Genomic DNA, 16,240 nt, shown 5'->3' on the forward strand with positions numbered 1-16,240 from the left:
TAGATTTTGACTTCATAGATGTGCAGTCTTAACAGAAATGTAACAAAAAAGGAGGAATAACTTTTATACTTTTTCATACATTTTATTCTATATTCAATATGCATTAACATACAATAACTTCATATCATAAAGATAAAATAGAAATAAAACAAATGCATTTTTAAATAAATCCATTATCATATGAGGTAGTTTTTTTTTGTGTGCTTTTCTATGACGGAATGACGGAATTGAAAACATGATTTCAAAAGTCATTTGAAAATATATAGTATTTACCAGCTGTATTGTGAGAACTTAGTAGAAAATCTGTAAGCATACCAGACAATAACATTGATAACAGAGCATAGCGTTCAAACGCGCTCTGTATTTTGGTCAGTCCTTCTCCACTTCCATGGTGGTCACATTCACAAACAACAAGCAACCACAATTCAAATGCAGAATATTTCTCTTGGTTTCAGTGACTGTTTCATTATGTAAAGATTCACTTTTCAAAAGATGTTGATGATGCTGAAACCTTTGCGCTTGCTTTCCTCACTCTTGGCACAGTGACCATCTACCAGCTTATCAAGTAGGTTAAGTAGCATGTAACATGCCACTTTCACTGTATCTGCCAGTGGTCTTCTTCAGGACAAGCTCTATCGACTATCTGTGTCCTGTGCACAAAGCTTTGTTTGACCTACTGAGCACCGCCCCATGAACTGGTTTACCATCACACAAACACTTCAGGTAAAGTCTTGCAATCCAAATGCTTGGTGACAATCAAGTTCTTGCCTTGATGTGGCATTTTCAGCAAAGAGTCTTTTAAGAGCTTCTTGTTGCTTTGGAATACACTTCTTAAACAAACCTGTGGTAAACATGTCTCTGGTAAATATCTTAAAAATACATGCATAATATCTTGACTCAAAGTTTAATTAAATTGATATTAAATCAAACGAACAAATTACTTACATAGCTTATGTAAAACATCAGGAATCCCACACCGAAGACTACGAAAGCCATAACATGCATTATGTTTTGGTAATCACCTTTATTATATTCATTTTGCTCAACAGTATGATACTCTGAAAATACAAAACACATCAACATCAAATTGTTAGTTTGTCCACTTTCATCATTCATTGCCTATTGCTGTTGAAGAATACAGTAGATACAGTTGAAGATTAAACATGTGTTAATGTTCTTGCATTTAGATGAACTACAGCTTTAGATAATGTGCTAAATCAACCCAGTGAACTTAATTTTGATTCAAAAAGCTATGGAAAATTATGTTTTTAAGCTTAAGTGTATAAATACTTTCTGTGTGACCATTATAAATCCCCACACTTACCATTAACATTCAGAATAATTTTGCCTTCCTGGTTCTGATGGCCAAGAGGAGCAGACAGAAAGCAGCTGTATATTCCACTGTCTTCTGCAGTTACATTAGACAGAATAAGGCTCTTTGTGCTCTCAAGCAGCTCAACCTCTCGTTCGACACCTTTATATTTTTGCACTTTGCCATTGTTTTCAGTTAGTCTTTTCATTAAAAGACCAGTTAACATTCGGGAAGGCCCTTCAGCAACCTGTAAAACAGAAGTTTAATTCATTAAGTTAAACATGACCTCATTTAAAACAATAAATCTATCAAGTAGCTAAAAACATATAGAGACTAATTTGTACCAAGTACCCTTACAAAAATGTAAAAGCAAAAAGTACTGAAATACTTTCAATGCACCTTGAATAATGTACACAATCACTATATACAGTACATATCACATTGACCTTTATTTGGCAGAATACATTTTCAAATATTGTCTTAATGTTTCTAAAATTCAGTAAAGCTTTTCCAGTATTAATAATAAACTGATCAACTGCTTAATGATTTTTAAAAATGTTTTTTTATATACAATTTTTTAAGCGTTTTTTTAAGCAAAACGAACATCCAGTAAACAAAAAGATGTGAGGACAAAAACACAAGGTTCTCAATAAAATACATACAAATGTTGAACTTTACCTTGTACCATATCACCGAGCGATACTGGACTCCCTCCTTTGATTTCGCCGCACATGGCAACACGGCGTCCTCACCGGTGATTACGACAATATCAGGCTTTACACCCTCCGCCACAGCTGCAAATAAAAGAACTAATGTCAACCTGGATCAACAGAGTCTGCGTGAAAACACTCTCGGGAACCTGGGTGGAGGCTTACCGAAAGTTACAAGACATAAGATGAATTCCAAGAAATAATTCATGGCTCTGGCTATAGCAGCTTGGTGTCGACACGCCGCTTTTATAGGCTATATGAGTCTCCTTACATGCTCTTTATACATGACTTTTGGGGAAGTTGGGGAAATCCCACGCGATGACAGTGCTCTGAAGAGAAAGTGTTAGGCCTGTTGTGCTTCAAACCCGGAACCACGATGTGTGTTAGTCTATGGTGTGATAATTCCATCATTGTTTGACACCTGCCAAAAGGAATAACAGCCAAGCGATGAGGATCAAAGAAGTTTACGTGGGTTTAATATCACTATCGTTCTGTGTTTGTTCTGGTAAGATATGTAACATGCAAAGCTTCATCGCTTCACATATTATCTCGAATTTAATCGATGAATCTTGAAGTTATTAAAAACTTAGTGCGATAACGAAATTAAAAGAAATGCATTTTATCTGTACAGTCCATTAGCGTTAATGTAGGCAAAAGCCGATAAATACTTGGTGTTATTTATTTATTTATTTATTTACATGCACATATAATGTTTTGTCATCAGTTTCTAGATTGTAATTCTGTCTCATTGCGCCAGTTCAATTGTGAGAAACGCTGAAACATGTTTCTTCGAAACTTCTTAATTTACAATAACAATGCATCTTAATCTTGTTAAATTATGCATGAAGTTAATGTCTATCAAACATCTTTTTAAACAACGTACTATTAAACGAATCACTTGGAAAATCCCCTTTTGGGATCTCCCCCATTATGTAATGTTGTTTGAGTAGCCTATTTACGCGGCAGTTTCAATTTTATGTGTAGAATACTTCAAATGTTGACTACTACTGCATATGCAGTAGTCAGCATTTGAAGTGGATCAAAACCTTTTATAAAAGTTGTCCTAAAACCTTCTTTTTAGCACAACTTAGATTAACTTTTTTGATCCACTTCAAATAATATATATATTTTTATATAATTATAACAAACACACACACACACACACACACACACACACACACACATACATATATATATATATGTGTGTGTGTGTATGTGTATATATATATATATATATATATATATATATATATATATATATATATATATATATATATATAATATTATATTATATTATATAATATATATAAGCCTTCTTTCTTCACTATGTAGAAAAGTTGTTAGCGTAAAATGATTATAAATATAAGGTTGTGATAAATTATTCTAGATTAAAGGGATGACATATATCTTATTCCTCTCTTCCCTCAGTGTGGACTACAGTCACAGAGACAACACAAAACTACAACTGCACGGAAGAATTCCACCATGTAAAATCTGAATATGCAATGGAGAACCCAGACTGTGATCAGTATTGGTCTGCACAGGAACATGTGAGTAGAATAAAGAATTGATTGAAGTTCAGTAATAGAGTCTATATATAAAATACTCTGCAGCTCACTGACTTTCATGCGGTTTCCTTTAGTCCATTGGAACGTTTTTGAGATCCACCGCCGAGTGTCACAGTCCATGTAAAGAGTTGTTCGTTGGGAGAATCATACTGACTGAATGTGTCAATATCACCCTGGCTGTAATATGCACAAGAGTGAGTCATTTTCTGTGCACTACAGGTCATGTCTTATATATATCTGCATTTGAATTGCACAATAACTGGCATTTGTGTCTCTTTAAATTGTAAAGGATTATTTGACGGAACAACGTATACATTTTTATGGTAAGTTTATATTCTATTAATAATATATTGTTTATTGTCAATTTAATGTTTTTATGCCAATTTTTGTTTATTGTTGTTGCTTTGGTTTAGGCATAATGGTCCCGGTCCCTCAGTCACTGCACAACCCTATGAAGAGAGGTCACATCGGTAATAAAAAAAAAATGTGTGGGGTGGAGGGGCACTACAATCAATAGTACTGTTTAGTACAGAAATATTTTTGGTTTCATTTCAGAGGATTCTTTGTTTGTTGTCTTTTTTTTTTTAGGTATTTTCCTGACCATTGCCTTGCTGGTCATAGCCATTGCATGTCTTCTAGGTGCTGGATGTGCATACAAAAACAACAGAGGCAGGGATGAAGAGAGCCTTCAGCAGAGATTCTCTTGAACTTTTTACAGTCTCGTTAACGTTATTATGGCACGGATTCAAATTTGTATATAGCATAGGAATTGGAGATGCACCGTTACTAAATTTGTCCACAGATAACCCATTATTTAAAATGATATCTGCCGATACTGATAGTTTGAGTTTTCTTAAGGGAAAAAAAAAAAATCTCACTCAACTAATGCTGTGAACTATACAGGGAACCCTCTCATTTGGTACAGTAATATTATAAGTTAAAATTAACAACAGCACTATTATATTCAGCTGCTATTTTTTTTTTCTTCAAAAAGTTGCACATAAGGTAGTTCTCATAAATGCTTCTCTTAATTGCACATATTTTCAAACATACACATATTATTAACAGAAAATAAGCTCCTCTCTTTATAGCAATATAAACTGAACATTGGATGACTTTCCTGAGGTAAATGCAATGTTAAGTGACATTGCTCACAAGCTGTTTTAGACTTCTTTACATGGTTGAAACAATGATTGAGTGATCATTGTTTGAGACATGATACATTTGACATGAGACATGATACATTTCGGTAAGTTGTCAACATACCTTTTGATCATGCATGTTTTTTCATATTATAACTGCAGCTTGAACTGAGATGGTAGAGTATTCTGTCCTGTCAAATTTAAGAGCTACAAAGCGCCATTTATTGTGATTCTTATTTATTATGTTTCTTTTTCCACCCCTTTTTGATTGGCAGGATATAATCGGCCGATCGGTGCATCCCTAATAGGAACTATTAATTATATTTATATATCAACTATTTATTAATCAACTTTATATATGGTTTGTCTAGAGTATTAGTTAACTAAAAACTTTTGTTACTTGAAATAAAATAACCGTTATCTGAAATAGAATAAAATACATCAAAAAATTACACATTTCATTTCCGCTAGTTGAAAAGAAAGCAGGTTTAACTTAATGTACTAAAATAACAACAATTACAATTATTTAAAAACTATATAGACACATACAAAAATCTTAAATAAAAGTAGAAAATATAAAAATAAACACCAATTCAAAATATTAATAAAGCCTATAATAGTATCTAAGTGATAATTAATACTTTTATTTACACATTTATTATAGCTAAAAGTGAATGGAGACAAATGAAAACACTTTATTGGTTTGATGTCTCACTTTTTTGACCTTTATTATTATAACTAATGTGATAACACTTTTTTTGCACACTAAGCTGTGTAAGTGAAGACTCATGAAAACACATTGGGGTTTGATGTCTCACCCTCTGACCTTTTTTAATATAACTAATGTTTACACCTTTATAGCTGTTTTAATGGAGACACATGAAAACAATTAATTTAGGTTTGATGTCTCATCCTCAGAACTTTTTTTAAGCTGCCCACAAAAATGCAAAGAATTGTATTAATATATCTATCTTTGTTTTTGTTTTTTTTAATTCTTCATATCTACCTCTGATGATTGTTTTATTGCTAGGTTTTTTTTTTTGACTGTCACTGGACTGATACATAAAACAAAAATGTATTAAAATTAAAGTATTATTTGTATAAAATGTTCTAAATGCTCTTTTTTATAATTTGTATTTTTTTTTTTTTTTTACAAATTTGTCATTTTGTAAAATGTTATGCTATATATCTTTAAAATAAATGCTGCTTGTTTTGATAACTTGTTTTATACTTATACATTTTAAATGTTTTTAATTTTGGCTAAACCTGTTTAAATATTATTTAGGGCCACTGTATAAAACAAGACCATAAGAACCAAATTAAACACATTGCAAAGTTATATGTACCAATACTACTTTAATGTACGTGTTTAGGAATTTGAAACTGTCCGTTTTTACATTGAATATTATAGAATTTGCAGATTATTAAATGTTTAGTGATGTGAATAAACATTATTTCTATAAACGAATGCATTTTGTCCACAATACATTAATCAGAATGGACTACAAAAACATCAGAGAAAGCATTTCCCTAAATGGATTTTACAGTCATTCAAAAATGTTTGATAATGGCTTGAACACTGATCAGAAAATTTTGTAGTTACTCTACAGTCACTCAATCATACACTGTTTACAAAAAAATTATCTTTAATTCAGCTTGGTGATTCAAAGGGGAAAGAAATATTTCTCTGAAGCTACTGGGCAAAATAACTGCATTGTCTAAATAATTTAAGGATTGTTTTTAGAGAAAATAAAACATGATATTTCAGTACACAGTAGATGTATATTTAAGATGCTTTACACAATTATTTACATGTCTGTACTGTATACATAATGAAACCAAAACATTGTTGAATGAAAGCAAAAGTGCTGGTTGTATTCATTTGTGTAGTTTCATTTGAGGCCTTCAAAGTATCAAACTAGTAAAACAAAACCCGTAGAAACTTGATCTCCAAGTCTTGACTCCAGTCTGTCTTGCATCCAGTCTGCATCCAACAGTATGGTTGGGTGCAGAAAGGCACCCATGGTCTCTGCTGGAAAGGCCCTTCTGTCCCAGGTCAATCACAATCTATCCTGTTATCAGGCCTGGCTGAGGGGGCCTTTGACCAATCCCATCTCTTTGCGCACTACAGGGGCATGAATGCTGCAGTCTCGCGCCTCGCACACGCCAGGTATTCCTGCATCACCAGCCATGCCAGGCTGACCCACAGGCCCGGGAAACCCACGAGGTCCTTGTGGCCCCTCAAGACCATCTTTAGGTTCTGCTGGATGGCCTGGCAGTCCTGTTTGAAAAAATACACTGTATAAAGTTACTGAGTCTACATCCAATTCACCATTATTGAGGGAGCTGTCCTGTAGATCATTTGCTTTGTAACAATTTAACAAACAATGTTGCATTTACTTCTTGGTTCGGTTCACTTATATAAGGCAACATTTCAAAGAGTACCAAAACGTACATACACCAATGAGTCAAAACATTATGACCACTTTTAATGTGATGTTGGTCCTTCATGTACCGAACAAAACAGAGCAGACCTGCCGAACCATGGATTCTACAAGACATCTGAAGGTGTCCTGTGGTATCTGGCCCCAAGACACTAGCAGCATATCCTTCAAGTCCTGTAAATCGTGAGGTGGAGCTGCAGTTGATTGGACTTGTTGCTTCCTACTCTCAATCTGACTGATATCCACAATCTCGATCAGATTGAGATCTGGGGAATTTGGAAGCCAGGGGCCCATTCTTCGTACGTCGCTTATTACATCCGAGATCAAATGACACATCCAAGATGATATCATCGTTCTAATCATGATCCGGCTAATTGGGTTCTTCGAATCATACACACCTGTTGTGTAGGATTAGTAACGCTGGATTGAGTTATCTGAGATAATTGCGCGTTCATGTGTTGGCTTAAAAGGGGATATGTATCGATAGTAGAAACATTGATCAGCAATGCAGCGATTGGCTGGAGTCAAGACGGCAACGTAATGACATCATAGAATGAGAAAAGACACCTGACGAAAAACTTGACGAATTTCTAGACATTTATAAGGAAACAGCCAAGCGAATAAATGACAGAAGAACGACATAAATGTTAGATAAATTAAATGTGCACTATTTTTTTTTTTTTTACATGATTACCCAATTATTTAGGCTTTATTCACAATTTCTATTATTTGTACATTAATTTTTTTATTTCAATGTTGTAATTAGCAACTAATTTACCTTTGAAGCATATTTGACAGCATTAATTAAAGTTTCTTAAGGGTCAAAATCAAGTTATCCGCATCTCCTGCGCTCTCCCATAATATATGTCGCGGTTCAAATGCACAAATGCATGTATGGCATAGACATCTGTACATCATGTGTGTAAAACTCCAATAAAAAATATTACGTAATTATTCCCTCACGAATGAATCTCTCACAGAGTAAAACTGTCGGTGTCTATATTATGACACTACACGGCATTATAGTGTTATTTGCAAATTTATTTTTAAATCATTATTATTGTCCCTGGTTTACATTAGGGTACTCTTGTGGGAAAGTAGCAGAGGCTGGGACAGACTCTAAACATCACCTCCACTTAAAAAGATGAAATAAGCCTGCTCCCGAGCAGGTTTGAGCTTACGGACCTGTTGCTATGACAGCAAGTCTAGGATGAGCTTCGAAGAACCAAACGATCCAAGATCATGCCAAATCGTCAACAATCAAATCCAGCTAACTGAGTTAGCGACGTACGAAGAACGGGCCCCTGCACAACAGCTTGATCTCATGTTCCTCAAACCATTACTGAACATGTGGCAGGGTGCATTATCCTACAGAAAGAGGCCACTGCCATCAGGGAATACCATTGCCATGAAGGAGTATACCTAGTTTGCAACATTTAGGTAGGTGGCAAATATCAAATTGATGTCAGCATGAATGGCCAGATCCCTGCAGAACATTGCCCAGAGCAGGGGTAAGTTCGGTCCTAGAGAGCCACTGTCCTGCTGAGTTTAGCTCCAACCTTAATCAAACACACCTGAACAAGCTAATCAAGCTCTTCAGGATTACTAAGTGTAACAGAGTTCGTAAGTATGGGAAGAAGGAGGCGGGAACCAGCGAATGTTCAACAGAACTTTAATTCAAAATAAACAAATACAAAATGAAAGTAATGCCGGCAGACCCTCACGGACGTCTGCCGGCCACACAAACATAATAAAACATAAAATATAGTCCAGGCCTGGTCCTCTCTCATCCTTCACTATCGTCGCTCCTCCTTTTATGCTTCCGGAGCTCCTCCAAGAGAGACTCAAGGCCGGTGCGCCTCCCAGGTGGAGCTCGTTAACTCTCGCGCCACCGGCCTCGCGCCGTTCCCTCACGGCTCTCGCCCGCCCTGGTCGCCACACTAAGGCTATAGGCAGCTGAAGGTTTTTTTTCAGGGTTGGAGCTAAACTCTGCAGGGCAGTGGCTCTCTAGGACTGAACTTGCCTACCCCTGGCCCAGAGCATCACACTCCCTCCACAAGCTGTCATCTTCCCACATCTTGTCCAGTTCGGACAGGTCATTTTCAGTCTCTCAGGTCATTTTCCAACACACTGATTACGAGAACTGATTGTTCACTTACCATCTGATCAACCCAGACTTTAACCTTGACATGGCTTCACCTGTGAGTTGGTCATAATGCTTCGGCTTATCAGTGTATATACATTGGTCTGTCCAGTCAGATTGCTTTCTTAGCCCCAGTTTGTTTAGTTTTATATGAACATGGTAATCACACTTCAATCCATAATAATAGTTCTGAGATCATCTGAACAAGGTGGTCTCAACCCGACTGATTTGGTGCAGATCCAAGCATGTTCATATCCGAAATGAAATAAGCTAAGCGCGAAAACTCCATTTTCCAAAACAAACCTTCTAAGTCAGTGGATCCCAAACCTGTCCCTGAAGGACCCACAGCATTGCACATTTTGTATGTCGCCCTTATCTGACACACCTACTTCAGGTCTTGCAGTTTCTACTAATGAACTGATGAGTTGAATCAGGTGTGTTAGATGAGAGAGACATCCAAAATGTGCAGTGCTGGGGGTCCTCCAGGACAGGTTTGGGAACCACTCTTCTAAGTGAACCAGGTGTGAAAACACCCTGAAATAACAGCAGACAGAAAAATATCTTACCTCTGAGGCCTTGGTGGCCATCATGCCCTGGAAGACCTTTGCCAGCATCACCTCTCTGTCCTTTCTGACCTTTAGTACCTTGAGAAAAACACAGAGAGCTCATCTGTATGCATAAACTGCTTTTTTGTTAAGTTAAAACACTTTTAATAGTGATGTCAGCGCAGTACCTCTGTCGCCTGGAGCTCCTTTCTGGCCCTCTAAACCTTTCATGCCTTGAGGGCCTCTTTCTCCTTTAGCACCTGCCTTTCCTGCTTTACCCTGAATGAAATGCAGTGTTATTTTTTTATTTTATATGCTTTTATATGACAGATTTGTGGCAACTCATATATCAGCTCACTGGTTTGCCTGGACTTCCTGGGGGTCCTGTGACACCTGGGGGTCCGATGAGGGTACGGTTGTTGATCGGACAGCCCTGTACGCATTTGGCACGTATAGATGCAGCATACTGGGAGATCTGAGCAGTGACCACACCTTGACACAGCTGCAATATCTGCTCATCCGTCAGTCCTGGACCCTGCAAAGAGCGAGTTGTACAAATATGTTTTCTGCGTTCAGGCATAAACACTTTTCCAAAATTACCCAGTGTTTCTTTCTTTCTTTTAATAATCATGATGATACGCACAGGTTCACCTGGCTCTCCTTTCGGCCCACTCTGTCCTTTCCCTCCCAGGTCTCCTCTAGGTCCTTCATCTCCTCTGGGACCTGGAAGACCTGGAGGTCCAATAGGACCAACAAGCCCGTCGCGGCCGAAACGACCCTTCACTCCACGCTACACATAAGACAAATCTTTTACTTTAAGTGACAAATTTTTTATACTTTTTTTTTTTTTTTAAATACCTTTTACTACATTAAAGTGACAAAGTTTTTAAAGTGTGACAAACAAAAAATCGATTTCAAACAAGTTCTGTTAATTTGAACTTTCTATTCATCAAATAATCCTGAAAACACGCATGACAGGAATGCAAAACATTTGCAAGACTTTTTATTTTTCCGACCACCATGTCCCTTTAGGGCCTCCATAGATTTCAACATTGATAATAATATGAAATGTTTCTTCAGCAAAACAGCATAATAGAATGATTTATGGATCATGTGACACTAAAGACTGAAGTAATGATGCTGAAAATTCAGCTTTGCTACCACTTGAAAAAAATTCATTTTAAAATAGAATTATTTCATATTGTAATAATATTTCACACTATTACTGTTTCAAAAAAAAAAAAAAAATCACAACAATTACATAAAATCCTATATAATTTATTACTATTATTTTTTAATTTATTATTATTATTATCAGGATTTTTTTTACTTTTATTAAAAAGGATAGTGAAAATTGAGAGGAAATACTGTGAGAAACAATGTAATCCGGATTCAAACCTGCATCCTTGTACGTCATGAGCTTGTGGACAACCACTGTTCCACGTCTCTGACGTAAAATAGTTTCACTCAACAGTGATGACAAACCTGGCCTTTGTCACCGCGAGATCCAGCATCTCCCTGTGACGTAAAACAATGACGAAATTGTGGTTAAAATAAAAACCATGGCTAGTGTAATGGAAACAGGAAGAGAAACTGTGACGGCTGGTACCTTATCTCCTTTAGCACCTTTCCCTCCTTTTCGTCCTTGTGTCCCCTAAGAGAGTCATGAATTAAATAAAATCAATAAATAAGTAATTCCAAATAAATCACTTTAATGGTGACATCATCAATATTCATCTAATGCCTATAAACAGTCTGTGGCTAATATTATACTAATATTATATGCTTTTTATATTACCTTTTCACCATCTGGTCCTGTTTCCCCTTTGGCACCCTGTAGATCAGAATATTTGATAATAATTTTGGAATTTTTTAAACTAACAGCCCCTGTTTTAAGTGTCGTTGTAATCATGTGTCATCAATCAGACTTGGAAAGCAACAAATGTTACCCTGGACCACAAAACCAGTCATAAGTCACGCGGGTATATTTGTAACAATAGCCAACAATACATTGTATGGGTCAAAATTATCGATTTTTCTTTTATGCCAAAAATCATTAGGATATTAAGTAAAGATCATGTTCCATGAAGATATTTTGTAAATTTTCTACCGTAAATAAAAATAAAAATAAAAATTTGTGAGTGAATATGCATTGCTAAGGACTTCATTTGGACAACTTTAAAGGTGATTTTCTCAATATTTATGTTTTTTTGCACCCTCAGATTCCAGATTTTCAAATAGTTGTATCTTGGTCAAATATTGTCCTATCCTAACAAATCATTACATTAATAGAAAGCTTATTTATTCAGCTTTGAACAGATGATGTATATATCTCAATTTAAAAAAAAAATGACCCTTTGAATGACTGTTTTTGTGTTTCAGGGTCACAAATAATGAAACTAAGCATTTAATTAATAGACAGGTTAATCATTTAGAAACTAAAAATAGTTGCATACTGTGGGCCCAGGCAAGCCTTTTGGCCCGGGTTTCCCTGGAACTCCTGCATCCCCACTGTCTCCTTGTGGACCCTATGAAGAGAATGTAAAGAGAGCCAAATAAAATCTCAAACTTGCTTGCTCTTTTTGATAGGGAAAAAATCCAAGTGAATGTTCTTGATGTTCAAAAACATACAGTATTAAACAATGTGTTTTTTGTTTCACACAAATGAGTAATCTTTTATTGCCTTTTATAATGTACATGCTATGCTATTAGCATAGTAGAGTCTCGTTTTCCTAGGGAGAATACTGAAGGGAAAATCCAGATAACCTGAGAAGTAAACATGCCTTCACTGCTGTTTCAGGAAGCAGATTAAAAGTAGTGAAACTGCTGAAGGTAAAAATAGAATCTAGTAGCCCTACAGACTGACTGTAGTTTCACTTTCAGTCGCGGGACTAGAGTACAGTCTGGTAAATCCCCCACCTTTTAGGTACTTTCCCCTCTGGATTACTGTTAAACCAATATAACCAGATAATCTAGATTTTTGGTAATTTCCAACTTCCAACAAATAATATGGTATCTTCCAACAGAATAATAAGGTGGCTTTTGTTTTGATCTAGAAGAGATCACATGTCAGTCAACGGATTAACCTCTCTTGTTTTTGCTTCTCATGGTTTCTGTTTGTGTCACGAGCATTTGAAATATTAGGGAAGTGTAATATGGGCCAAAATCATATCTTACCACACGTCCTACTCTTCCAGATGGCCCCCTCAGACCACGATCACCTTTCAAACCCTGAGGAGGAGAGGAAGAAGGAAATTTACAAATTTTTTGCAAATTTTTTGAAAAAAAAAAAAAAAAAAAAAAATTCCTTTGAAAAAGTTTAACTTAGAAATTGATATTGGAAATTTTTACAAATTATTACAGAGAAATGGCAAGTGGCACGTTGACTTAAACATTAAAATTTAAAGTTATTTATTTAAAACTGAAAAAAAAAAATCTTATTCTTTTTCTTTTTTTCCTCTTACCTTGGGTCCAAAAGACCCGGGTATCCCCACAACTCCTGGTACACCCAGAGGACCCTGGAAAATATATTATTATATATTATAGAAACAAAGTACTTCAGAAAGCCCCCCCATAATGACATTTGTAATAGTAACAGTTTGCTACTCACATCTTCTCCAGGCTCCCCATCACTTCCTGGCAAGCCACCTGTACCTTTAGCACCCTGAAGATGATAGCAGACGGAAAGAAAATCTTTTCTACTGTAATAACACGTCAATCACCAAGTACTGATTCAAGAAAAAGCTTTTAGTTGGAACTGTGTCAAAAATGAAGTGTTTGTTAATAGAAAATTCTGAGTATTAAAAAAAAAGAAAAGAAAAACTAGACAAGATAAGGGGGAATTCCACTGTGTTAATGTCTCTCCTAGTTACTGTCTGTTAACCATCATAAAACTGACCTTTGGTCCTGATACCCCACGGTCTCCTGGAACTCCTGTATAACCCTGATAACACGATAAAAAAATAGTGGTATATTGAGATTACTACAGGGAATTTTTAAATGTAAGAAAGAGAAAGGTTATGAGTGTTTTCTCACCAAGTAACCCTGCTCTCCACGGTCTCCTGAGAATCCAGGTGCTCCCATCTGACCCTGATGAGGCAAAGAGGGAATGAAGGTTTAGTCAGCAGTAGTAATTATAGGTGTAATAAAGTGTGTCAAACTAATAATGAGTAGTCTATGAATTTAAATATGCCCGTAAGTCTTGGTGCCGACCTTCTGTCCCTGTCGTCCCTCAGGACCCTGTTTTCCTGTTTTACCAATGGAACCCTGTTGAGAGATGTGGAGATTTCTTAGTACTTTTTATTTAAAGTTTCAAGACAAGTCTGGACAGATCAACTGGGATTTTTAAATTAAATATTAATATGTTTTAGATCAGGGGTGCCAAACTCCTAGAGGGCCGCAGTCCTGCAGAGTTTAGTCCCAAACCTGCTCCAACACACATTTTAGTTTTCAAATAATCATGAAGGACTTGATTAACTGGAACAGGTGTAGGATTTGATCTTCAGGGGGCTTAGCCCTCAGTGAGAATCTGCAGCAAAGGACCATCGCCTAAATGGTGCCTCTTTAAATCGGCACCACTCTATTACTATATAGTAAGTCAAAACCAGCCTACTGGTACTTAAATTGGTAAGTCAACAATTAAAAAAAAAAAAAAAAGAAGATATATTGATGATACCATTCTTTCTGCAGTACACTTCAAATCAGTATGTAGGCTACTGTTTGACTAACAGAAAATTGTCATCATATCATTATTATTAACCAGTATCCCTCTTAACTAGCTAAAAAACAAAAATATTAACTCAGGGCTAAACACTACATTTTTTAAAAAACATTTTTTTTAGATTAGATATTTATTTGCCCTAAAATAAACCAAAAAAGAACTGCACACTGCCATTGCTGCTCTCAGAATTTAATAAAAAGACAACGTTTCGACCAAAGAGGTCTTCGTCAGGTCAGGCAAACAGTAGATAGTGACAAAATGGCAATTACTTTGCATTTTCTCAACATAGTCAATGACACCAGATACAATTCATTTCATCAACATGATCAATCACACCTGTTTCAAATCATCATATTCATCACCCAATGATTAAATCAACACTAATAACAAACATTATACCCAAATTCACAAAAAAGGTTTCAAATCAAAATCCAAATTTAAACCTTTTGGAGAAAGAGTATTCAATGTATAAATATAAAAAGCTTCCCTCTGTAGTAAGATTTTATCAATATCACCACCCCTTCTAGGTACTTTAATTTGTTCAATGCCTAAGTAACGAAGAGTCGATAAATTATGTTTAAAAGAATCAAAATGAACAGCAATGGGATTTTTTTGGTCCTTCAATCGTATATTACTTCTGTGTTCAGCTATACGTGTTTTTAAGCACCGTTTTGTTTTGCCTATATAGGCCATACCACAGGGACATTTGATCATATAAATTACATTTTTAGTATTGAACGAAATTATTCCTTAATCTTCAACTGTTTACCTGAGTGTGGATGACTAAAAGTGTGACATTTCGTAGTAAAATTGCATTGTGCACATTGTCCACATCTATAATTGCCATCAGGGACTGAAAAGGATTCGTAGATCGTTCCGATCCTTGGTCAGCTCTGACCAACATTTGCCGTATATTAGGGGCTCGTTTATAGACAATTCGTGGAGGATCTTTATAAAACTGACTCAATGCAGGGTCTGAGCTTAAAATATGCCAGTGTTTGCGTACGATGTTTGCAAACTCATTGCTTAGAGCGGAATATTGGATAATACAAGACAATCTATTATTGGTCGGGTTTAGACACTGTTCGAGCAAGGCACTCTTGCTGATCAGTATTTTCGAAACATGCCACAGCCTCTTTAATCCAAGTATTTTTATAACCTCTCTCGCAAAACCTCTGACATAAATCTTTACATTGTATCTCATACCTTTCATTATACGTACAAATCCTACGAATCCTCTTAAACTGACTAATTGGAAGACTCTTCTTTAAATTGGTAGGATGAAAACTCTGACCATGTAGAATCGTATTTTTATCTGTGGGTTTTCTATACAGATCTGTCACCAATTTATCATCATCTTTTATTATAAGTAGGTCAAGAAAGCTAACCTGAGAGGCATTATAGTAAATGGTAAATTTGAGATGTTCACTACTGCGATTTAAGAAATGTAGAAAGTCAAGTAATTCATTTTCTGAGCCACACCATATGAGAAAAATATCATCAATATATCGACGCCACAAAAAATATTAGGTAAAAAAGAATTAACCCTGGGATTAAATACACATTCATGTTCAAAGTGACCAACATATAAATTTGCATAATTGGGAGCCATAGTGCTACCCATTGCAGTTCCTTTAAGTTGTAAAAAGTAGTCAT

General features: G+C 35.8%; 2 protein-coding genes across 2 annotated transcripts in view; both read right to left on the minus strand.

The window, feature by feature from the left end:
* Positions 1–206: 206 nt before the first annotated feature.
* Positions 207–2,326, minus strand: cd83 (CD83 molecule). The gene is made up of 5 exons (XM_067393878.1): positions 2,188–2,326; positions 1,991–2,106; positions 1,325–1,559; positions 946–1,058; positions 207–841 (listed from the first exon to the last, which is right to left on the minus strand). Exons 1-5 carry the CDS (start codon positions 2,228–2,230, stop codon positions 707–709), a joined length of 642 nt encoding a protein of 213 aa, XP_067249979.1. The 5' UTR covers positions 2,231–2,326; the 3' UTR covers positions 207–706.
* A 4,484-nt stretch (positions 2,327–6,810) lies between these two features.
* Positions 6,811–16,240, minus strand: part of zgc:113232 (uncharacterized protein LOC541546 homolog) — a 29,848-nt gene continuing 20,418 nt past the window's right edge. The window contains exons 11-25 of the mRNA XM_067393903.1: positions 14,077–14,130; positions 13,900–13,953; positions 13,763–13,807; positions 13,475–13,528; positions 13,329–13,382; positions 13,042–13,095; positions 12,321–12,392; positions 11,663–11,698; positions 11,474–11,518; positions 11,350–11,382; positions 10,508–10,654; positions 10,223–10,399; positions 10,053–10,143; positions 9,886–9,963; positions 6,811–7,013 (exon numbers count right to left, since the gene is read on the minus strand). Coding sequence (XP_067250004.1) covers positions 6,811–7,013; positions 9,886–9,963; positions 10,053–10,143; positions 10,223–10,399; positions 10,508–10,654; positions 11,350–11,382; positions 11,474–11,518; positions 11,663–11,698; positions 12,321–12,392; positions 13,042–13,095; positions 13,329–13,382; positions 13,475–13,528; positions 13,763–13,807; positions 13,900–13,953; positions 14,077–14,130 — 1,197 coding nt within the window. The remainder of the gene's footprint in view (positions 7,014–9,885; positions 9,964–10,052; positions 10,144–10,222; positions 10,400–10,507; positions 10,655–11,349; positions 11,383–11,473; positions 11,519–11,662; positions 11,699–12,320; positions 12,393–13,041; positions 13,096–13,328; positions 13,383–13,474; positions 13,529–13,762; positions 13,808–13,899; positions 13,954–14,076; positions 14,131–16,240) is intronic.

Source organism: Chanodichthys erythropterus, chromosome 2 (assembly GCF_024489055.1).
Source record: "Chanodichthys erythropterus isolate Z2021 chromosome 2, ASM2448905v1, whole genome shotgun sequence".
NCBI lineage: Eukaryota > Metazoa > Chordata > Actinopteri > Cypriniformes > Xenocyprididae > Chanodichthys > Chanodichthys erythropterus.

Coding starts and splice junctions, on each gene's coding strand:
- cd83 (XM_067393878.1), bottom strand. CDS start 2,230: ATGAATTATTTCTTGGAATTCATCTTATGTCTTGTAACTTTCG. Junction 2,107..2,187: donor CTTATGTCTTGTAACTTTCG/GTAAGCCTCCAC, acceptor TTTTATTTGCAG/CTGTGGCGGAGGGTGTAAAG. Junction 1,560..1,990: donor GCTCGGTGATATGGTACAAG/GTAAAGTTCAAC, acceptor TCTGTTTTACAG/GTTGCTGAAGGGCCTTCCCG.